Source organism: Theropithecus gelada, chromosome 1 (assembly GCF_003255815.1).
Source record: "Theropithecus gelada isolate Dixy chromosome 1, Tgel_1.0, whole genome shotgun sequence".
Classification (NCBI taxonomy): domain Eukaryota; kingdom Metazoa; phylum Chordata; class Mammalia; order Primates; family Cercopithecidae; genus Theropithecus; species Theropithecus gelada.
The window spans coordinates 160,387,033-160,411,563 of NC_037668.1; the positions used below are offsets into that span (position 1 = coordinate 160,387,033).

The window sequence follows — 24,531 nt, forward strand, 5'->3', positions numbered from 1 at the left end:
CCACACAGAGAAACCCCCAACTTCTAACTGAATTTACCTTCATGGGCCCATACACTGATTTCTTTTTTTTTTTTCTTTTCTTTTCTTTTTTTTTTTTTTTTGAGACAGAGTCTCGCTCTGTTGCCCAGGCTGGAATGCAATGGTGTGACCTTGGCTCACTGCAACCTCCACCTCCCAGGTTCAAGCACTTCTCCTGCCTCAGCCTCCCGAGGAGCTGGGATTACAGGTGTGTGCCACCACACCTGGCTAATTTTTGTGTTTTTAGTAGAGATAGGGTTTCACCATGTTGGCCAGGCTGGTCTCAAACTCCTGACCTCAGGTGATCCGCCCACCTCGGCCTCCCAAAGTGCTGAGATAACAGGCATGAGCCACCACACCCGGCCCCATATACTGATTTCAAGACTAAAGTAGGTAGGGTATTTGCACGCGTCCCAGAACAGTATCAAAGGCAGGAGCAAAACAAAAATGCCTGGGTCAAGGGTTGTTAGGTCCCCTGAACTGCAGTCGTGATCTGCCCATCCCATGTTATAGGACAAGACCCTCAACTATAAAGTCTTTACTTCCCATCTCCCTGAGCTGTCCTGTAGGTGAAGGAAACCTAAGGAAAGTGACCAGGAGACCCCAGGACCTTTGCCCCACCAGACCAAGGAGTCTATCAAAGTCTGTGGCAGGCAGGAGGGAAAGTACAAAAAAGAAGTTAAAGAACAATGTGCGGAGAGAGGAGATTGCTCCAAATGAAGGGGTTTTTCCTCACTTATAAGGTGCGAGGCGGGAACAGCAAAGTGACGCATGGGCTGGGCCGCTTCTTTATGTGGGTGTCAGGGAGGAGATGGTTAAGGAGTTTTGACATAACACAGTAAGTGTTTAAAAAAAAAAAAAAAAAACTCAGCACATACACATAACCAGCTACAAGTTTCAGAAGTGAGGAAAACCATGGTGACTAGCTTAAGGGAACTTAGCCGCCAACGCAGCAGAAAGCACCACCTGCTCTGACTAACAGGTTCCAGCTCCTAAAATGTCACTTGCTTTTCCACATTGACTTTTGCTTTTCCCTGGCTGCCAGAAACCATTCTGGTGGCCAAATGAAGCCATGTAGTAGAGAGCTGAGAGGTGGGACACAAACAGGGCTTTCATGATCCATAAGACCGAAGCAAGAAGTGCCGTCCCCAGAATTGGCCAGAAGGCAGTCAGAAAGGAGAGCCTCCCAGGGTGAGTTGCCCTGAGGAAGGAAGTGAGGGGAGTTGGCTGTCCCTCCCCTGGAACTATCTGAAAGGGCAGGAAGGACCCCATCTCCTTGGGTGACACTGTCCTTTCAGGAAGAAAGGGAGGACTAGATGGCTTCTGAAAGATCCTTCCTGAGAAGGCTGTGGTTTCTGAACAGTTGGGCTTCATCCGTCTTTCTCCCTGGGTGTGGGTCCCCCAAAGGGGAAGTTTGCTCCAAAATCTGCAAACACAGCTGCATAAATCCAAAACTAAAATGCCTCGGGGTACAGTGTCATTGGCACCATCTGGTTAAAAATGACCAAAAGTGGTTTCTAATTTTTACAGGTCCCCGTGTTCTCAACAAATCCCAGGAAAGCTTAAAGTCACACTAATCTATAGCTAATTATCCCACCTGGCAGCTGACTGCATAGCCCTTCCTCCTACCTGGGTTTGAAACTCCTTCCGCTCTACCAACAGTTTGGCTGTGAGGGTTCAGTGGGGTGACTGGGTCACCCTGAGCCTTTGCCAGCCTAGGTCGCCAACGTTCCTCTATTTATAGGGTCTCTATGGAAACAGGGCCAGCATTAGAGAACTAATCACTGTAAAAACCCACAGAGTTCTACTCTCAGGATCCAAAGTGGATTGAAGAAGTCTCCAATTGCCCTTAAGAAGCTCTGGGTGGGGAGCCTGGGCGGGAGCAGGAGCGGAACCATTACCCCAGGTTTGGTGCTGATGATCACAGTGGTGTACAGTAGGCAGCTGCAACTGCTCAGGCCCACTTGGAGTTTCTATTGGAAACCCAGTGATGAAAGCTTTTTGGAATCATTTATTTCTTGCTCAGCCTCACAGCTGACATTAAAAAAAAAAAGTCTCAACTCATGGGCACACAGGCAAATAATTCCCCCATTCTCAATTTTATTTTGATTCCTTTCTCCTTTATTGCTTAGAGAATTCTGCCTGGAGCCAAAGCAAGTGGGAAAAGGTCACCTCATCCACCATGTCTTTAGGCAGAACTGATTCAGCACACACCAACATAGAAGACTTTTATTAAAGTTCCCAGCATGGTGTGCCCTCTCTCTGCCTCTTTGCATCCTACCCATCCTTCACCACCTCGCCACTCCATAAAGACCTCTCTGATCACACCAGTCTGAAGCGATTTCACCCTGCTCTGAACACATAAGCGCTCATTATCTGCACCACTCATTTTGCAATTAATCGTGTACTGCCTTGTGACATCGCTTCCAGTGCTCTCTCCAACTGTTATCCAACTTCTCACCTGCTGATGGACGGAACCTTTGAGGACAATATGAGTGACTGGACAGCAGGAGCTACAGCACCTACATCTGTGTCCCTAACATTACCTGGTAGAGGCCTCAACACAAACATGTAAGACTGCTACGTAAATCATTTGTTCATTTATTTTCTGAGCAGCCACTATCCAAGTCTCTACAAATCCATCTTACAAAGGTGATTTTAATCCTTAGATGGCTATCTTTTCCAAAGACATAACCTTTCACAAATATTTCAAATGCTCCAACAGCCTTTTCTTGTGTCTAACTCAGATTTCTCCTGCTGTAGTTTAAACCCTCTTCTCACTCTATTATCTTAGTAACCGCCAAGATTGAGTTGGCTTGGGAGGAGATGAACACAGGCCAAGGAGCCAGAATGTGTGATGTCTTCAAGAATGGCTTAGGGAGGGCTCGGGTCGGGGGGCTCACGTCCTTATAGCCAGCTTTGTTTTCCCTGGTGGACATCACTCAGTTAACCTGGCTGGCATAAGGAAGCCTTTAGTCATTTGGTTTGAAAATAACTGTTCTTTTTTTTTTTTTTTTTTTTGAGACAGAGTCTTGCTCTGTCGCCTAGGCTGGAGTGCAATGGCGTGATCTCGATTCACTGCAACCTCTGCCTGCTGGGTTCAAGCAAATCTCCTGCCTTAGCCTCCCGAGCAGCTGGGACTATAGGGGCACACCACCATGCCTGGCTAATTTTTTATATTTTTAGTAGAGACAGGTTTTCACCATGCTGGCCAGGCTACTCTCGAACTGCTGACCTCGTGATCCCCCCGCCTCAGCCTCCCAAAGTGCTGGGATTACAGGCGTGAGCCATTGCGCTCAGCCAAATAACTGTTTTTCTAGCACAGTCACAAAACATACCTGTTATCCCCAACAGCTTTGTTCTAACTTCTTACATGAAGAGAGACTTCAGTGTTTGGCTGACAAAGGTGGACCCTGTCCAGTTATGGCCTCATTCCAAAAATGTACCATGCTAGTAGTCTACGGGGATTTCAAAGGCAGATGCCATTTCTTAAGGGAGAGATGAAAACAGAAATGAGTTTTGAGTTGGCCTTTAAGACCACCACTGAGAAGCTGCCTGAGCCCTTTTCCCCAGCTCCTGATAACCCCATACTCTTTTAAAACTTCAACCCAAAATTTAGGTCCTATCAGATGTTTCAACTCCTTGTTGAAGGAAATTCTTAATGGGATTGGCAGTGAAGACACAATTAGATACACAAAAAGCAGCACATTCTGTAAATACTGAGCCTGCCAGACAGTTCCCACTAGAACAACTAGGGCAGCTGGGAATTAATCTAGAACTCAATATGTGGCAGGAGAACAGGGAGCTTCGTTTGCCACATGCTTTCCCATCGGTCACCAGTTCCCTCAGAGCCCACATACAGGGCTGCTCTGGATATTACTGAAGGTTGGAGGGGGTGGGGATGGGGCCATCCTGGGCCTTCCAACCCTCTGCCTGCCTCATAAGGTACAAGCGGGACAAAACAGATAACTTCAGCATTTGCACTACCCTCCATTGTTCCTGACCATTCTAGTCAAACAGGGCAAAGACCCTACAAAAGCACTTGCTACCTCACTCCCCCCATTTGGAAAGCCCCTCTTCTCTTGTTTGGTAATAAATGTTCCACCCCTTCTTTAAAATCCTGCCCTAGGCTGTGCACAGTGGCTCACGCTTATAATCCCAGCACTTTGGGAGGCCAAAGAGAGTGGATCACCTGAGGTCAGGAGTTTCAGACCAGCCTGGCAAACATGATGAAACCCCAACTCTACTCAAAATACAAAATTAGCTGGATATGGTGGTGCATGCCTGTAGTCCCAGCTACTCGGGAGGCTGAGACAGGAGAATCGCTTGAACCCGGGAGGTGGAGGCTGCAGTGAGCCGATATTGCGCCACTGCACTCCAGCCTGAGCGAGACAGAATGAGACTCCATCTCAAAAAATAAAAAAATAAAAAATAAAAAGATCTTGCTCTAAAGCCACCTCTTGCAGAACAACTTTCCTGATAAACCCCCATAAGTTTCTGATTGCACTGCATGATGCATTAAGCACCCTTAAACTTATGTGTATTTCCACTATGGTTTTCTTGCAAGTATTTCATCCTATTTGACCTAGAAGCTCACCTGGAGGTGAGGCCAAATAACCAATTTCCCATTTCTTTGTTTTTAGGCATACCTCAATTCTACCTCCTCTGATGAAACTTACCCCAGGCGTCTGGCTCCCACCTGAGATTGCAGGAATCTTCAAGCCTTAACATATCTACTGGGGCCTCAAGATGCAGCAGGCCCTCAGAGAGCCATCCCAACCATAAGCTCCTGGAGAGCCCCAGGAAATGCACACATCTTCATCCCACCCACGTTCTTATGAAGTAGTTTGTCTTCTCCTTCATTTAAAAAATGAAGAAACTCTCCACTCCCACTGCTTCGCTTGACTAACATTTAAAAAAAAAAGGAGAAACTGAGACCTATAAATTTTATCAAAACCCTGAGCCTTGAAAAAATATATATCTAAGAAATAAACAAATAGAAAACAAGCAGGGGCTTCTCAGGAATGTCAATTTTTTTTTTTTCTTGACTTGGGTAGACGAGGTGTCTGTTTTGCTTCTGTTATTTAAACTGCACACATGTTTTCAGGCACTTTTATAAGCATGTTTCACAATTTAATTCAGCAGCACCTTTCCTGCTGAAGGTGGTCAGTATCTGCTGACTGCATGAACCCTTCTCTAGCGGGCTGTCCGCAGGAGCACTGAAGGAACACAGGCCACTCACAGTGGGAGGAAGCTGCCTGTGACCACCAGGAAAGGTGGAGAGCCAGCAGGGAGAACCACACAGGACTCAGCTGTGACTTTCTCTCAGATATCTGGCTTCAAATTATTTTTCCTGCTCTTCACTAAGTAGGCAGGAAGACCAGTGTATGGTGTGACTAGAACATGAGCTGGAACCCAAATGAGTCTTGAGTCAAAAGTGCTTCAAACCAGGAGAATGATGGAATTTGGAGCTCCCCCTTTTTCTTCAGGGAAAGATATTAATACTGCTCAGAAATCTCCGGGAAAATTACTTACAGGGGCTTTTGTGAGAGGAAAGAGAACCTTAGGGGAAGTCCAGGGGGAAAGCCCGGGCCAGCATCCCCAGATACCTCCTTTCAGGAAAGGGTCAATGCTTCCCACTGCATAAGGGGTGAGAGAGGTGGGGAGGTCAGTAACTTCGTCCCATGCCTTCAGGCTTCCATCACATATCAGGACAGAACCAGCTCACCCTTAAGCTTGGCCACTCATCCTGGGCCTCAGAAGTATCTACCACACATTCACACGTTTTTTTTGTTTTTGTTTTTGTTTTGAGATAGGGTCTTGCTCTGTAACCTAGGCGTGAGTGCAGTGGCATGATCATGGCTCACTGCAGCCTCAGCCTCAACCTCCTGGGCTCAGGCGATCCTCCCACCTCAGCCTCCCAAGTAGCTGGGACTACAGATGTGTGCCACTGCACTTGGCTAATTTTTGTATTTTTAGTAGAGACAGGATTTTACCATGTTGGCCAGGATGGTCTCAAACTCCCAGCCTCAAGTGATCCACCAACCTCGGCCTACCAAAGTGCTGGGATTACTGGCATGAGCCACCCACCGCTCCTGGCCCGTATGCTGTATTTTTAACAGGAATGTGTGTTCCCTGTCTGCAGTATTCCCCTAAGCTCCCCGTCTCCTCCCATATGCAATGGAACTGGGTTTTCTTGCTGTAGAATTCTGGTGTACTTTTGGTCAGCCAGCACTCTCTGTGGCTTAGCAACCCCAGTATCTTCTCCCAACAAGCAGGGAATCTGTTAGCAGCAAAAGACTGGGCGATAAGGACAAATGAATCGAAACATGAACTCGAGTGGTTCAACAGGAATTCAAGCTGCAAGTGGCTGAAGAATGGGACTGAATTGTTGCGCTCCTGTTGGCAGGAGTGTCTACTGAGATTTTCCCCGAAGGTCCCACAGGTGTGTGGAACAGTTGAGAAGGCCCTCAATGTATCTGCATGAGCCTCCTGTGAGGCAATGTCCAATTTTAGGTTATTTTTCAATTACAGTTTTAAAATTGCTGCTTAACTACTACTTTTCACTGGCCCTTCCCACCCTATAATCACAGATCCCAGGGCACTGTAGCAGAAATTCACAGTGCACAGTAAGATGGTCCACAGTGCTAAAGGACCAGAGGCGGACCATAGGAGCCCCTGAAACCACGGACTGTCACTAAACACCATTCAGATCTCTTTGGCAAAGATAAAAATTCTCTCCTCTTCCCCTACCTCCCCAACCTCTATGGAGGTGCTTTATACAGAGTCTCTTATTTTTTTGTTTGCCCCAAGATGATTTCTTCCAATGCACTTAAATTCATCACAGTGCCTGGAGCTGTCATGACAAAATAGAAGTGGGGCTAAGGTACCAAAAGTTATCATCTCCAAAGTTTAAAATGAAAACAAAAGCAAACCAGACTGCTTATCTGCCTTGACCGAACACAGGGATGAGGTAGGGAGCATTAAAAATTAAACACCCTTCTGTGGTACCACCAACAAATCTAAAACCAGTCAACTTCTACCCAGTTCCAGAGCCAATAATGGAATTTTTCTATCATTGGAAAACTGTAACAGTATTGGAAAACAACTTTTCCAGAAAGTTTGGAGGGGCTGGGCATGGTGGGCTCACACCTGTAATCCCAGCTTTTTGGGAGGCTGAGGTGGGAGGATTGCTTGAGCCCAGGAGTTCGAGACCAGCCTAGGCAATATAGCAAGACCATGTCTCTACAAAAAAATTTAAAATTAACCAGGCATGGTGGCATGCGCCTGTAGTCCCAGCTACTTGGGAGGCTGAGGTTGGGGAATCACTTGAGCCCGGGAGTTTGAGACTGCAGTGAGTCGTGGTCATGCCACTGCACTCTAGCCTGAGTGACAGAGCAAGATCCTGTCTCTAAATAAATAAGTTTGGACACTCTCCAATATTCTTAGTCCCTTTCCCCAGAAAAAGGCTTAGAAAAGTTGGGTGATTTGCCTGAGACCACACACCAAATCAAACTGTGAAAGTCCCCAAGTCACATCTGGTTGGAAGTCCCTTGCACCCGGTAGTAAACATGTTGTGATGAAGCAGACAGAGATAAACAGGAAAAGCCCTGCTGTTTCCCTGAGCTCCCACAAGCAGGCTGCCGCTGGGTTTTCTGCTCCTTACTGGGTCCACATTGCTGGGTTCAGTGGTATGTTTTATCGGGGGCAGGGTGGGGGGGAACCTTCTTTTCTTGCAAGTGATTCCAATTCTGGTTGAGGGCAGTTCGGCAGTTAATACCAAATGTAAAGTTGTTACTACATCTGCCCCTGACCAGAATAAGGGCATCGCCAAAAAAGAAAAAAAAGAAAGATGATACAGGAGAGTGGAAACGAACAAGCTTAAGGCATCCCTTAAGGCATCCCTCTACAGAGACACTGCAGCCCCCATGCCATGACCAACCCATCTTCCTCATGAAGGCAACTGGGGGAATAAATGGCGAAAGCAGTTTCCACTGCTGTCCTGAGTTGGAGAGTGGGGAATTTCCAAGACCGCCTCTGACAGACTCAGCTGAGGGTCTCATCTGGTCAAAGAATCAGGGTTTGCTGGACCGGTTCAGAATGAGGCTGAAGTCAGCAGCAGAAGGCTAGCCTCCTCCCCACAACAGCATTCAAGGGACCCCTTCCCCCTCACCATCTCACTTAAAACAGGAACTACACCTCCTGACCACATGGGATGGACTCGCAGGTGACGGCAGAGATAAACACCAAGGACTCCCTGGGTCTGGCAAAAGCTCAAGCTTCCTGTGCAGAGAGAGCCTATCCCACAGAGATCCTCTAGACATAAGGCTAGCCACGAAGCTCTGAAAAGGACAGCGGCAGAACCAGAGGTCAGATTTGAATAATTACTGCAAAATTTAAAAAATACACATAACAATAACCTAGTCGTCCCCCTTTTCACTCCTTCCCAAGGCACACAGACAGGTAACATACACAGGTAAGAGCACACACACTCACCTGCGCTCTGACTTCCTGACTCTGAGCCGCTCAGGCCAAATGAGGAATGTCATTGGCTTATTCTGGTGAGCTCCTTAGTGGCTGCTGCCATAGGATACAGGCTTTATTAAATGCAGCGGAGTCCTTTCCGTTCCCCTAGCCCAGACCCCGCACCTTCTCTGGAGAAAATAACTGAGGCATCAATCTCCAAGGCATCTAAGTTCCTTCCTTGGGCTGACATCTCGCTCAGCCAGACGGTGAGCTGGCTTGAGAAGCCTGAGCCTGCAGTCCCTGTGGCAGTTCCGGCAAAGGTGCATTATTTATCTCAGCTGCTGTTTTAATTGATAGAGATATATTCAAGACAGCTCGCCAATTGTCTCGGCAACCTCAGGCCAGAAAATAAACATCTCCATGTGAACAGTTCTTTCGGCTTCTGGTTCTAGCTGCCGTCTCAGCATGTATGCAACTTGAACTGAGGCCCCAAACCAGCCCAAGCACTGCTCCACCACCTGTCAGTTCTCCACCCTGGGGGTTGGTTCAGCAGCAGGCAGAGATCTCCAAGCACTATCTTAACCTCTGGCTCCACCTAACGGCAGGAAATCCACACCCCCTGTTCACAGACCGGCAAACTGAGCTTCATCCAGGAAGGCGCTCAAAGATCCCGATGGGGCCGGCTCACGCCTGTAATCCCAGCACTTTGGGAGACCAAGGCGGGTGGATCACCCGAGGGCAGTTCAAGACCAGCCTGGCCAACATGGTGAAACCCCGTCTCTACTAAAAATACAAAAATTGGCCGGGCGTGGTGGCGCGTGCCTGTAATCCCAGCTACTCGGGAGGCTGAGACAGGAGAATCGCTTGAACTCAGGAGGCGGAGGTGGCAGTGGGCCGAGATCGCGCCACTGCACTCCAGCCTGGGCGAGAGAACGAGACTCCGTCTCACGAGAAAAAAAAAAAAAAGATCCCAATGGGTAGAGACTTACTCAGCAAGGAAAACTAATGGTCACCTGCTGTCCACTTTTTGGTTAGCATCTTGGATTTCAGCCCTTTGTCTGCGAATAGCACTTCACACATTATTCAAACAATCTCGGATGGGTGAGTCACTAAAGCGTTTGCTGAATAATGGGGAACAAACACAGAGGCCTGAAATGGAGCTGAAAGACAGAGGCACAAATGGTACCTGACGTCCCCCCTGGGGTGCCAGCCAAGCATCCGCTCATCCTCTCTGACCTTTGCCTGACTTCCCCCCTCACTTGTATCCTGTTAAAGCACTTCTGCGTGGAGTGGCAAGAGCTAAGTCGCGGGTTGGGCTTGGCGGGGGATGGTCTGCTCACCTTTAAATCAGGAGGCTTGCTTCGGGGACCTGGGTTGGGCGCCGCAGCAGCGCCAGCGTCTGAAGTTGGCCCGCCAGCAGAGTTAGCACCCGTGGTCTCCCCGGGCCGGAGGTCCGCGCCCGGCAGGTGGGAAGCGGCATCTTCCAGCCCAGCTCCATCCTCTTCGCCCTGTTGTTGCTGCAGCTCGTCCGATCTGCACCTCTTCATGTTGTATGTGGGTCGGCAAGGGGAATCTGTCCTTTCAGCGCGCCGTCTTGGGGAAGACCGCACCCCCTCTTATACTCAGAAATGAGGCCTGGGGTCTAAATTATTAACAAGGAGGGGAGATGGCAGACCACGATTTCTCGAATTAAAAAAAAAAATTCTTAAAGGCGGGTGAGGGAGGGACGAGAAGGGGGAGCCTTGGTTACAGCTTGGAATAGTTCATTTCGACCTGGGGAGCGAAGACAGGTCACAGTCGAGGCTGGGCAGCAAGAGTCCTTGGGCAGTCATTGCAGGAGGGAGAAGGGAGACAACCCCTGGCCCCCAAACTTTCTGCTTCAGGGCACCGGGAGGACGCAGAGGAGCTGGGCGGCACAGCGCATCCCTCTCGGCCGGCCGGGCTGCGGGGCGAGGCGGGGCGCGGGGCAGCCGGCCGGGCAGGTCCTAGTCGGCCGCCCTCGGCGCCGGCTGCTGTTCCCGGCCCTGCAACCGGCCCCTGCCCCGCATGGGCCGGCGGCGGAGGCCGCAGCGCGCCCGGCCCCCTCCCCGGCCCGCGCGCCCGGCTCCCAGCCCGACGCGCTGCCTGCTGCAAAGCCGCGGCCGCGGCCCGAGCCCGCGGCGAGCGCGCAACCTACCCCGCCCGGCTGCCTCCGCCCGGGAGCGGGAAGGCGAGGCTAAGAGGGAGTGACAGCGGCAACCGGCCAATGGGAAGCCCGCGAGGCTGAGGGGGCGTCGCGCGGCCACGTTTTTAGGGTTGGTTGCACCGTGCGATCCCCCAGGAGAGGGCTGCAGGGCGATCTGCTGCGTTTTTGCATTGCGGAGAGCGGGCTGCCGCGCACAGGGGCCAGGGCAGCCGGCGTGGGAGTCGCAGTTTCGGCGCCAGCTTGAGGGACCCTGCCGAGGAGGGCTTGCCCGGGATTTCCTCCACCCATTCGCTTTATTTGGCGAGAAGGGGCACAAGAGGGATGTTTATTATCACTGCTTTTTGGGGCTCTAACTTTGCACCTTCTATCCATAAGGGAGACACCTATCCCCTCTAGGATACTTGGTCTGAGTTAAACCTATGCCTACATTCAGAGCTGCAAATGCTAAGGGGAGGGGGTGTTCTCTCCTCACTCCTCATCGCCCCGTCCCCCGCTTTAAGTGCATATTTCTTAATGAGACTTTACTTGGCATAATTTATGCTCAGAAATTGGGAAGAATTTCATATAAAAACACAATAACGTATGTGAGAGTTCCATACAAACTGCGAAGCAGCTTTTAAATAAGAAAGGGTATTAATGGCAGGAGGTTGCTACATATAGAAGTGTAGAAAAGGAATGCTGTCTCTCTTTGCATAAATCTCAGCCAAACTGCTGAGTAATCTGGAAGCAGAAGAGAGCAAACGTTGGGGTTACCAAGATATGGAGAGTAGTAATAATAACAACCCGATCTGAGTGTCTATTGTATGCCTCCTGTGGACACAAAGGATTTTACTCATCCAGCAACTAGTGGTTCTCAAATTGTGGTCCTTGGACTAGCAGCTTCAGCATCACCCGGGAACTTGATAGAAATGCAAATTATTGGCCACCAGCCAGACCTACAGAATCAGAAGTAGTGAGCCAAGAAATCTGTGTTTTGACAAGCCCTCCAGGTAATTCTGACACACGCTACCCTTTGAGAACCACTGGCCTAGACAGTGAAGGGACCACACGGTCTCTAAAGGATTTTACAGTTTGCCCATCTCTTTCACACCCATCATGACATTGTAGCCTCACTTCAGTCTCACTAGTCGGAGTTTCTTGACTCTGTTCTGTCTTCTTCCCATTCCAACCACTCATTTTAATGTGTATCCTAGAAGAGACTAATTTGTTAAGAATTTACTTCAGCCAAGCAGCTACTTTCTAAACTAGGCAGCTCCACTTATAGAAGATAGGAATTTAGGATGGGCTGGGAATGTAGAACCACCCCCCACATCTACCACAAAGAATCAAGCACAATGTGGAAACACAAAGCTATAAGCCTTTATTTAGCATTTTCAATGGTGAGGGGATGGCAGGATGCCAGTGTAGACCGTGGGCAGGACTAGACAGAACCGGAGGGGGCAGGTTCCCATGGTGCAAGGTTTCAAGCAGAGGAATATACTGCTCCCTGCCTGACTTGGTCCAGGTAAGTGCAGAGGCCCCAAAGACCCTGAGCAAGTCTTGAGGGGCACGTGGTGGCCAGCAAATGGTGAGCATGCATTGACACATGTTCATGACCTAACTTGAAGCCAAAGGAAAGTGAAGGGATTTGGTTTAAGGAAGGGATTTGGTCTCGTTTAAGGAAGCAGAGAGCATTATAATTTTGAATTATGCCTTGTTTCTATACTAGATAAAAGTTGGTCTTAAGTTTGGTTTTTGTATTATATACATACAGCATGACAGCCACATTTTCTACTTGCCGTATTTGCAAGGTATGATTCAGGTCAGCAAAAAAGTCTGTGGTGTGTTTCATAAAATCAGCTAATACTTTACATTCCATTTTGGAGAGGCAGCATAGCATAATGGTTAAGAGCTCAGGCTCTGTGGCCAGACTGGCGACAAATCCTATCTCTGCTCTTCACTAACCATGTGAGTGGGAACAGGTTATCTAACCTCTTCATGTTCCAGTTTCCGGGTTATTTGGAAGTAGGGATAATGACAGTACCTACCATACAGGATGTTGGGTAATATATGGAAAGCATTTGGACATTGCCTAGCAAAGAGTGAAGGGCCATAGCTTTGACCACACATGTCATCCAGTTTCAAAAGCATTGCACATTTCACTCCAATGCTTCTATCTTTGGGAGTTCAAATGTGTCCCACTGATTTCTGAGTTTCACTGAGTGTCATATTATGGAATAAATATGCTACTGCCAAAGAAGTTTGGATGAGAAGTCTGTGTAGAGACCTGAGTGACCTATAACCACCAATTTGAAGCCAATGGCAAATTTTCATTAGCCGCCGTAAATTCTTGAGCACCTAAGAAAATCAGAACTTGGAAGTACTTTGGTTGGTCGAAATTTTGTTTACAGCATTGGATTATTCTATCGTTCTATGTTTCTCTGGGAAAATATAGGCACAAATTATGTTTTGATATTCAAGATAAGACAAAAGTTTGCAGACACACAATACGAGTGATTATATTTTCTATGTAGGAGTAGCATTTCCATTCTATTTTGGCACACCTAGTTAATTGTAAGGAAATAGCATGATTTAGTGGGAAGAATATTGGTCTTGGTGTCAGAAAATTCATGTAAGCATTCTAGTTCGGTTACTTCTTGTGAGCTTAACCTCTTTCACCCTCGGTTTTCTCATCTATAAACGGGGGCTAATACTATCTATCTTCACTGGTTATTGTGAGGATTAAGGTAGATAATGCATGTGAAAATGCTTGACACATGGTATATGTGCAGTAAACCTAAGTGAAACAAAAATAATTAACTTGGTCAAGCCCCCCGTATGCCATATGAGAAAGAATTATCCCACTAAGCTGAATGGTTTTTGTGAACAGAAATCCCAGTTAAACTAATGAAAGGGAACACTCTGGTAGTATCAAATTTGCTAAACCAATAAGTATATAAACAAGAAGTATAAAGGGCAGAATTATGGAATCCTGCTCTCTTGTCAACACCTAGTTCATTTAGTTTGATAAATGGTTGAAGCTTTCATTATAGAGGATAAGGTGCCAAGATCAACAAAGTGTAGAGTAGGGTTTTGTTTTGTTTTCCTTCTTTTTGTAAAAGCAGTTAGGTCTGAAAAACAAAAGGCTTCTCTTTTTGCCAATAGTAAGAAGCTTGCAGATTATCCAAGGCAATTCTATGTCCTATTCCATAGCAATACTTAAAAAAAATTTAAACATCAAATGGATAAATGGTTGTCAGTGTGCTATTTTAAGGTTTAACATACTGAGTAGAGTGATTCAAAGGTAAAAGTACTCTCTAGAGGGACTAGATATAACAATTTTGGTCACTGAATTTTAATACCAATATCATTGCACATACTCCTTTGTTAATGTAATTCTCTTCCCTTTTTGTTGGAGATGACCACTTCCACTCAATGCACTCCTTAAAAGAAATTGAGTTCTGTTGGATTAGGAGTAGTAAACTATGCAAATAATCCTTAGAAAGATTGCCTGGATTGTTGACGTTGTCACAATCCCACCACCTAAGTACAGGCTTTTTATTGGCTATTGTAAAAGGAAGGGAGGACCAGGAAGGCTCTGTATCACTCCTGATTGGAGAAAACTCTTAGCCTAAACCAAATTTTATCCTATTTTTTTACTTGAAATGTACTCAGCAGCATTTCTGACATTATTACCTTTTCTCATATTATTCCATATATTATTGGCCATATTCCATATGTTTAAGTAAACTTTTTTTTGTTTCAAGTTTTAATCAAAGCTTTTACATAAGATTACTTTATTCCTGCATCTTCTCAATTGTTTCTTCCTCGTATTTGCCCTTTTCCTTTCCTACTTGGCGAGATTTGGCTTTCCGTTCAAGGATCTTTTTGCGGTCTTTGTCCAGTTTTACCCTAGTGAGAACCACCTTGCTGGGGTGAATGCCTACGTGGACAGTTGTGCCATTAGCCTTTTCCCGCTGCACCCAGTCAATGTAGATAACATATTTCTTCCTGTAAACCTGCACTACTTTGCCAATTTGCTGACCTTATAGTGTCCTTGTACAACCTGAACTTCATCATCCTTTCGGATGGGCATGGATCGCACGTTGTACTTCTGTCTCAGCTCTTTGGAAAGAGGGGAAGACATAATCTTCCTGCGAATGTGGGAAGGTGCATTGAAATGCCTTTTGCGATTCTTGCTTCCGTCGGAAGTCACAAAGGGATTAAACTTCATTTTGGCCCCTCCTGCTTCGGTGATGGCCGCAAAAGGCTTAAGTAAACATTTTAAATGACTGCTTAATGTTCTGGTTCTGTCAACTGAAGATATCATGGTTTAACATACTATCCACCTTATTCTTTGACATAATTTTTTGCCTTTAGAAATAAAGCTGCCATTACTATATTTATGCAGAAATTGTATACATTATTTCATTCAAAACACAGAATCTCTGATACCAAACAGGCAAGGTTGTTTTTTTTTTTTTTTTTTTTTTTTTTTTGAGATGGAGTCTCACTCTGTTGCCCAGGCTGGAGAGCAGTGGCATGATCTTGGCTCACTGCAACCTCTGCCTCCCGGGTTCAAGCGATTCTCCTGCCTCAGCCTCCCGAGTAGCTGGGATTACAGGCATCTGCCACCACGCCTGACTAATTTTTTGCATTGTTAGTAGAGACGGGGTTTCTCCATGTTGGCCAGGCTGGTCTTGAACACCTGACCTCAGGTGATCTGCCCGCCTCGGCCTCCCAAAGTGCTGGGATTACAGGCGTGAGCCACCATGCCTGGCCCAAACTGGCAATGTTTTAAAGGAGTAAGCAAACCCAAATTACTAACCTTGTGATCATTTCTCTCACAGCATCCCTAAGACTTACACAGGAAATTCCAATGTCTGTTTCATTCCTGGGGTGGGTGAATCTCCTATCTGTAATATGAAACAGCAGGAAGTTCCTGCTTCTTATTTCAGGTAGGATGCATATTCTTTATTCTGGTTGCTTCTCTGTAATGGGAGAAAAAATGATAATCATGGCAATGAACAGAGGAGGACTGTGAAGCATAAACTTAAACCCTGATTGTACTACTATGTGTGAAAGCCTGGGACTGGTAAAATGGCTGCTTTGTGCCCTTTCCCATCTCTATAGGGAATCCATACAAATCTCTGGACAATCTGTTACTTAAAGCTGAAAATTCTAGACCTTAAAAAGAAAGAGAAAATATCAGCTTTGCTCAGAGAGAATCGATTGTTTATTATTTTACATCTGAAAATAAATATCTATGGGCAGTTCTATGTATAATCCTATGTGGTACTTTTAGATATAATAGTAAGAGCAAGTCTCCACCATTTAAAGAGAACCACAGGTGTTTGACGTTTTGCTAGGAACCTTGTTAACACTCTCCTGAAACAACCCTACAAAGTAAGTGTCATTCCTACTCTACAAATGAGAAATAGGCTTAGAGAAGTTACAGCACTTACAAATAGGTCCAAGATCTGTACTGTGAGCTCCGTCTGACTCTAAAGCAAGCGTGTTCAACCCCCAGCCCACGGACTGCATGCAGCCTAGTACGGCTTTGAATGAGGCACAACACAAATTTGTAAACTTTCTTTTTTTTTTTTTTTTTTTTTGAGACGGAGTTTTGCTCTTGTTGCCCAGGCTGGAGCGTAGTGGCGCAATCTCGGCTCACTGCAACCTCCGCCTCCCAGGTTCAAGCGATCCTCCTACTTCAGCCTCCCAGGTAGCTGGGATTAAAGGACACGCCATCACGCCCGGCTAATTTCATATTTTTAGTAGAGTGTTGGTCAGGCTGGTCTCGAACTTCCGACCTCAGGTGATCTGCCTGCCTTGGCCTCCCAAAGTGCTGGGATTACAGGCGTGAGCCACCGCGGCGGGCCTGTAAACTTTCTTAAAACATCATGTGGCCTGGCTTCATGTTTCTTAAAACATCATGTGGCCTGGCTCCAGCCTGGGCAACAAGAGCAAAACTCTGTCTCAAAAACAAAAAACAAAACAACAAAAAAAACCCATCACATACTCAGAAGCATTTTCAACATTATTATATGTTTCTCTATTACATTTTTCCTTTTTTTTTTAAGCTTATCAGCTATCATTAGTGTATTTTATTTATGGCTCAAGACAACTCTTCTTCTTCCAGTGTAGCCTAGGGAAGCCAAAAGATTGGACACCCCTACTCTAAGCCTAAAAGCCTAATAGCTCACCTTTTCACAACTATAATTTTGAGTCACTTTATGGCAAGTAATACTCTAATTAATATTAGTCTGCAATTCAATAGCTCTACATTCGTTCACATATATTTATGAAACATATCGTGTACAAAGGCTTTATAATACACTTGTGGGGGATATAGAACAATAAAAGACATTGGTCCTGCCTTAAAGTCCAGTTGGGGAGATGAGATACAGATGAAATGTCAATTAACAACACAAGATTGAAATGGTAATGCCTGCCAACACTCCAAGGGGAGCTAATTAAGTACCAAGGTCCGGAGGAGAGATCTCTGTGAGGGATCAAGATGACTCCCCAAAAGAGGTATTTTCACACATTCATCTATATCATGAATGTTAAAAGGATAAAATATTCTTTAGGATGATTCTCATTCTTTTAAGTAAGGAAGAACTAAATATCATCTTGAAAATAGAACATTCAATATTTGGATCTCTTTAATTATATATCTGCATGCTATAGAGTTGTATGGCATATTAAAATGGAATTATTTTTCTTCTCTTTATTCTCTGAGACTGTAGGGTAGTCTTTCTAAAAGTATGGTTCATGGACTACCAGCAACATAATCACCTTGAAATTTAGTTATATGTGCAGATTCCCAGGCCCCATTCCAACCTGATAGAAACCGAATTTCTGGGGGTGGAGCCTGAAACTCTGCTTTTTAGACATGTTTCCTAAGTGATATATGTACATTGCAGTTTGAGAACCACTGATGTAGGGGAAGACTTGGTTGATTATATGTGTTGATGTATTAATTAGTTGAGCACTTACTATATGCATAACACACCTTCCCATTTAGTCCATAAAACAAACTTTGTGGCCAGGCGCAGTGGCTCCCGCCTGTAATCCCAGCACTTTGGGAGGCCAAGGCAGGCGGATCACGAGGTCAAGATATCGAGACCATCCTGGCCAACATGGTGAAACCCCATCTCTACTAAAAATACAAAAATTAGTCGGGCATGATGGTATGCACCTGTAATCCCAGCTACTCAGGAGGCTGAGGCAAGAGAATCACTTGAACCCGGGATGCAGAGGTTGCAGTGAGCCAAGATCGTGCCACTGCACTCCAGCCTGGTGACAGAGCAAGACTCCATCTCAAAAACAAAACAAAACAAACACTTCGTAGGTTAAGTATCACTTTACAGTAACGAAACTGAGGCTCAAAGAAGATATAAAACTTGCCTTAGGTAACCTGGCTAAAAAGAGATGGCCAGACCACTTCTGCTTCCTTTCAATGTCCATACTTTTTCTGTAATGCCTGCTGTACTGTTAGCCTAGACTATGTATAGTCTAATTATAGACTAATAATAACAGCTATCATCTGAGTTCCTAATAATGTGCCATCTAATTTAGATCTAAACCTTTCAATAGCCTCAAATGGTATTCTTGCCGTGTAAGATAACTAAGATAGAGACATATTAATATATAATCTCAATATCATCTTCCACCAGTTGGAATAGAGCTTTCTTATTTTAGTGTGACTTTTCCTTACTTTCACTTCTTCCTGACAGTTCCTGAAACCTTTTCAGCTCTTTCAGGACTTCCTTTCTTTGGTGTCCTGGAAGGACCCGCTGAGGCGGGAGAATCGCCTGAACCTGGGAGGTGGAGGTTGCAGTGAGCCGAGATCATGCCATTTGCACTTCAGCCTGGGCAACAGAGTGAAACTCCATCTCAATAATAATAGGCCGGGCGCGGTGGCTCAAGCCTGTAATCCCAGCACTTTGGGAGGCCGAGACGGGTGGATCACGAGGTCAGGAGATCGAGACCATCCTGGCTAACACAGTGAGACCCCGTCTCTACTAAAAAATACAAAAAAAACTAGCCGGGCGAGGTGGCGGGTGCCTGTAGTCCCAGCTACTCGGGAGGCTGAAGCAGGAGAATGGTGTATACCCGGGAGGCGGAGCTTGCAGTGAGCTGATATCCGGCCACTGCACTCCAGCCTGGGCAACAGAGCGAGACTCCGCCTCAAAAAAAAAAAAAAAACAATAATAATAATAATAAATAATAATAAATCTGAAACTACCTAAATGTCCCAACCCTTTTGCACTGAGATTGGAATGGTAAACCATGGGCCATTCTAACTGAAGTCTAGGCTTCAGTTCTAACAGGCACCACACTTTTTTCCAACATGGGAATGGTGAGTTGCTCTGAATTAAGAGGAAAATATCAGTTGTTTGGAAAGCCTTCTGCTGATCTTGTGACTTCAATAAGAAAAAGACAACTCAATGAAGTCTCTCGTGAGAAGGGGAATCACGCTATCCATGTGAGATATTATTCTGGACTATGCATCCTTATATCATAAACCATTTTCAGGCAGCCTCATATTGCTCTGGGGGCATACGCAAGCAGACATAGGGACAAAGGGCTGTTTTCATTAATGAGACCAGCCAGGCTTGTCTTATATCTCTCACAGGGTGCTGGTGAAAGAAGATAGTACTCTCATGCCAGGCTAGAGTGCTGTGGCGTGATCTCGGCTCACTGCAACCTCCAACTCCCTGGTTCAAAGGATTCTCCTGCCTCCACCTCCTGAGGAGCTGGGATTACAGGCATGCACCACCACACCTGGCTAATTTTTGTATTTTTAGTAGAGATGGGGTTTCACTATGTTGTCCAGGATAGTCTTGATCTCCTGACCTCGTGATCCGCCTGCCTCGGCCTCCCAAAGTGTTGGGATTACAGGCGTGAGCCACCGCGCCCAACCGATAGTACTCTTTTTCAACAGGCAATGACACAGTGCAGTTCTATCAGAGGGCAGTTTAGTATCATAGAGCTACAACCATATAGATGTTTATACTCTTTCACTCAGTGATACCCTCCTGGGAATTTATCTCCAGGAAATAATTCAAAAGAAGAAAACAAGCTACATGAACAACAACAAAAATGTTTATTGCAGCATTGTTTATAATAATGAAAAACCTGGCCGAGCGCGGTGGCTCACACCTGTAATCCTAACACTTTGGAAGGCCGAGGCAGGCAGATCACCTGAGGTCAGGAATTCAAGACCAGCCTGGCCAACATGGTGAAACCCCGTCTCTATAAAAATACAAAAATTAGCCGGGCACTGTGGTGGGCACCTGTAGTCCCAGCTATTCAGGAGGGTGAGGCACAAGAACTGCTGGAACCCAGGAGGTGGAGATTGCAGTGAGCTGAGATCTCACCATTTGCACTCCAGCCTGGGTGACACAGTGAGACTCCATCTTAAAAATAATAATAATAATGAAAAACCTGAAACTACCTAAGTGTCCCAAGAATAGGGAATGGATGAGGAACAAGACACAACAATATAATGGAATGGAACATTGTGCTGCTATTAAAAGGGATAATATGATGAATATATAGAAACATTAAAAACCTTCTTTAAGTAATATAAAATGAAAGCATTAGAATGCAAAATTTTGTAGAGCTAGAAGAATTAGGGCTTTGGAGTCCAACAAATCTGTGTTACTGGCTATATGGACTTAGAAAAATCACTTAGCCTTAGTCTGAGTTTCCTCATCTGTAAAATAAGGATAAAACTATGCGGGGTTGTTGTAAGAATTAAATATGATATAAACTGTATTGACAAATTTTGGGTAAGTTATGGATAAATATGGGAGGGAGTGCTCAGAAATAATCCTAAATTTTATGCTAGAATGTGAGACTGTTAAAATCTTATGTAAAATGGATTTATTTTTATGATGTTTTAAATACTATTTTTTACTCTTTATTCCTCCACATCCTTAAAATTTGTCATATTCCCTCTGCAAGAAATGTGTGTATATAAACTGGAAACTTGCCTAAATGAATCCCTAAGCCCTATTTTGAGAAAGTGCCTAGACTGGTGCTTCTGCAATCAGCTCTAGGAAAAACGGTAGGACCCTGTCAACACAGAGATATGTGATGGTGGCTCAACCAGGTGCCGGCAACTTTCTTCCAAGCACTTGGAGGCTCACCTGAAGCTCGATAGGTGGAGGTCCCTCTTCCCTCTGAAATTTGGGAATAGAGAATGTTCTCTTGACCAGAATGCCTGCCACCTTTGCTTCAGAGTCCTAATCCTCACTTCCATCAAACCACCTCCCTGGAGGGGGCAGGCAGGGGAATGAAAGGAAATATTTTCTTTCAGATAATATTTATTGAGGGCCAGGCGTGGTGGCTCACACCTGTAATCCCAGCACTTTGGGAGGATGAGGCGGGCGGATCACGAGGTCAGGAGTTCGAGACCAGTCTGGTCAACATAGTGAAACCCTGTCTCTACTAAAAATACACAAAAAATTAGCCGGGTGTGGTGGTGTGCGCCTGTAATCCCAGCTATTCAGGAGGCTGAGGCAGGAGAATCGCGTGAACCTGGGAGGCGGAGGTTGCAGTGAGCCGAGATCGTGCCACTGCACTCCAGCCTGGGTGACAGAATGAGACTCCGTCTCAAAAAAAAAAAAAAAAATATATATATATATATATGTGTGTGTGTGTGTGTGTGTGTGTGTGTGTGTGTGTGTGTAGAGAGAGAGAGAGAGTATACTCTTTGTTTCAGGCATTGGACTTGGCATATGTGGATAGATACAGACTAAGCTGGATGGAATGTTTCAGAAATTGGGCTTCAGAGTCTTCTAGAAAACCTCTATCAAGATAATGTTGAGAAGCCTGGGCTTCATAGTGAGACTCTACAAAAAAAAAAAAAAAAAGCTAGCCGGACATGGTGGTCCCAGCTACTCAGGAGGCTTAGGTGGGAGAACCGCTTGAACCCCTGTAGTTGAGGCTGCAGTGAGCTGAGATTGTGCCACTTCATCCCCAGCCTGGGTGACAGAGAGAGAGACCCCATCTCAAAATAATAGTAACAAATAAATAAATAAATAACATTGCCATAGAAAAGAGTACTGGTAGCTGTTAATCTATCCATCTTTATCCACCTAGGATCAGCCCAGAGATAAGAATATAACCAATTATAAGGTGTTATTCCAGGTAGGTAGGGAAATAAACCAAATACGGGTTCCACTGAACTGTCAGATAACATAACGGAGAAAGGATCACAGCCATTTAGACTTAGAAAAGCAATAATGAGGACAGGCATGGTGGCTCACACCTGTAATCCCAGCACTTTGGGAGGCCGAGGCAGGTGGATCACTTGAGGTCAGGAGTTCGAGACCAGCCTGACCAATATGAAGAAACCCTGTCTCCACTAATAATACAAAATTACCTGGGCATGGTGGCGCATGCCTGTAATCCCAGCTACTCGGGAGGCTGAGGCAGGAGAATCACTTGAACCTGGGCAGGGGTTGCAGTGAGTCGAGATTGCATCATTGCACTCCAGCCTGGGTAACAAGAGTGAAACTCCATCTCAAAATAATAATAATAATAATAGTAATAATTAGCCAGGCGTGGTGGTGGGCTCTTGTAATCCCAGCACCTGGGAGGCTAAGGCAGGAGAATCCCTTCAACCCAGGAAGCGGAGGCTGCAGTAAGCTGAGATAACGCCATTGCACTCCAACCTGGGTGACAAGAGCGAAACTCCATCTCAAAAAAGAAAAGAAAAAGAAAAGCAATGCCGATCTACTATCTTACTGATGAAAAATGAATTGTGGAAAAACTATATTCAGGGCTTCTGGAAAACTTTGGATCGGTTACTCTAAAACATTTCTGGAAAACCTTGTTCTTCTACTTGGCAGTTAAACAAAGATGATCTCTGCTTAGAGTTATACCAAATTCCCTTTGATTGTTTCCCCCCAGTGCTCTACATCCTGATAGCCAGGCATGGCACTGATGAAATATTCAGCATTGTAATGATATTTGATGTATAATTAAATAGCATTTAGCAGTTCAATTTTATAGACTTTTAATCTTCAAGTTAACAAACCTTCATGTAGAGAATCTCATAAACAAAATATTCTTGGAAATGCTATCCTCCTTGTAAAAATACATAATCCTGAATGTGAGTAGTTACTACAGACAGAAAACATTTCCTAAGCATGTCTGTGTGCCAGGTAAGGTGCTAACTGCTTTACACATTATGTCCTTTAATCTTCATAACCCTGTGAGGTGGGTATTAGTTCTTCTCTACAGATGAAGTGAATGAGGCTCTAAGTAATTTGCTTACGATCATGAAATAAGTAAGCAGCACTGCCAGGACTGGAAACTCAGGTTAGATTCTCTCTGATTCCCTTGCTTTTCCCTAAATTTTTACAGGATTTCTTTTCTTTTTTCTTTTTCTTTTTCTTTTTTTTTAAGACATGGTCTCACTCTCTTGCCCAGGCTGCAGTGCAGTGGCATGATCATGGCTCACTGCAGCCTCAACTTCCCCAGGCTCAGGTGATCCTCCCACCTCAGCCTCCCAAGTAGCTGGGACTACAGGCCTGTGCCACCACACCTGGCTACTTTTTAAATTTTTTGTAGAGATGGAGTTTCACCATGTTGTCCAGGTTGGTCTCCAACTCCTGGGGTCAAGCAATCCGCCTGTCTCGGGCTCCCAAAGTGCTCGGATTTACAGGCATGAGCCACCACACCAGGCTGATTTCCATTTCAAAGCACTTTCCGCTTACCTCCAACCTGGGAGGTGGAGGTTGCAGTGAGCCGAGATAGAGCCACTGCACTCCAGCCTGGGAGACAGAGGGCAAGACCCTGTCTCAAAAATAAATACATAAAATAAAAAAATAAATAAGATAGGTCGGGTGTGGTGGCTCACGCCTGTAATCTCTACACTTTGGGAGGCCGAGGCAGGTGGATCACCTGAGGTCAGGAGTTTGAGACCAGCCTGGCCAACATGATGAAACTCCGTCTCTACTAAAAATACAAAAAATGAGCTGGGCGTGGTGGTGCATGCCTGTAATCCCAGCAACTCAGGAGGCTGAGGCAGGAGAACTGCTTGAACTCAGGAGGCAGAGGTTGCAGTGAGCCAAGATCGTGCCACTGCACTCCAGCCTGGGCAACAAGAGCAAAACTCCATCTAAAATAAAATAAAATAAAATAAAATAAAATAAAATAAAATAAAAGCAGAATCCCAAGCACCACCCTAGATTTACTGAATCAGAAGTGCATTTTAACAAGATCTCCACATGATTCGTGTGCACACTGAAGTTTGAGAAGCACTGTTCTGCAATACCGCCAGCAATATACACTATAGGCAGAGAAGAGGGCAAGACTGTCTAGAACCAGGGATTCTCAAACATGTTCCCTTGGGAATCAGTATTGAGCTATAAGAAAGTATGTTTGGTTGTTAAATTTGATAATGGTGACTTTTCCCAATTCATAGAAAAAAAATTAGGTTAATGGGTTGTATTTTTCATCTTTTCTTCCATAATTTTTCCTCTCTTTTTTTGGAGCAAAATATTACCTACCTGCTGGTAACTTTAGAAGATGATAGTGATCGAACAAGTAGTAAAGAAATACTTATATTTCTCAATATAATTTCTCAATATAATAAAACTCAATAATATATAATTATTTGTTTTATTTCTTTCTTCAATTTGTAGATCTTTTGAATTCTTGGATTTGTGATTCTGATTTTATGTTGCATAATAGAAAATAGTCACACTTTTTCTTAGTAAACTGTTCTTAAAGCATATGGAAGAATTAAGTGTTAATGTTTTATGGTGTTCTTAAAAAAGTACTTGATTTCCACCTACATGAACAGGAAGATCAAGGCTTCAGAATCTCTCTAGAAATCATCAAACCAAGAGGAACTT

General features: G+C 45.2%; 1 protein-coding gene and 1 pseudogene across 3 annotated transcripts in view; both read right to left on the bottom strand.

Moving 5' to 3' along the window:
• Positions 1-10,689, bottom strand: part of TMCC2 (transmembrane and coiled-coil domain family 2) — a 44,522-nt gene extending 33,833 nt beyond the window's left edge. The window contains exon 1 of one of the 2 annotated variants that reach the window (XM_025353525.1): positions 9,825-10,689. In XM_025353525.1, coding sequence (XP_025209310.1) covers positions 9,825-10,031 — 207 coding nt within the window. In that variant the 5' untranslated portion in view covers positions 10,032-10,689. Of the gene's footprint in view, positions 1-9,473; positions 9,669-9,824 lie in introns of those variants that run through there. The other variant, XM_025353527.1, reaches the window with a different exon arrangement.
• A 3,716-nt stretch (positions 10,690-14,405) lies between these two features.
• LOC112636798 lies at positions 14,406-14,884 on the bottom strand (annotated as a pseudogene). The gene has a single exon (XR_003122276.1). The product of XR_003122276.1 is annotated as a 60S ribosomal protein L26-like (transcript).
• Between the last annotated feature and the right edge of the window lie 9,647 nt (positions 14,885-24,531).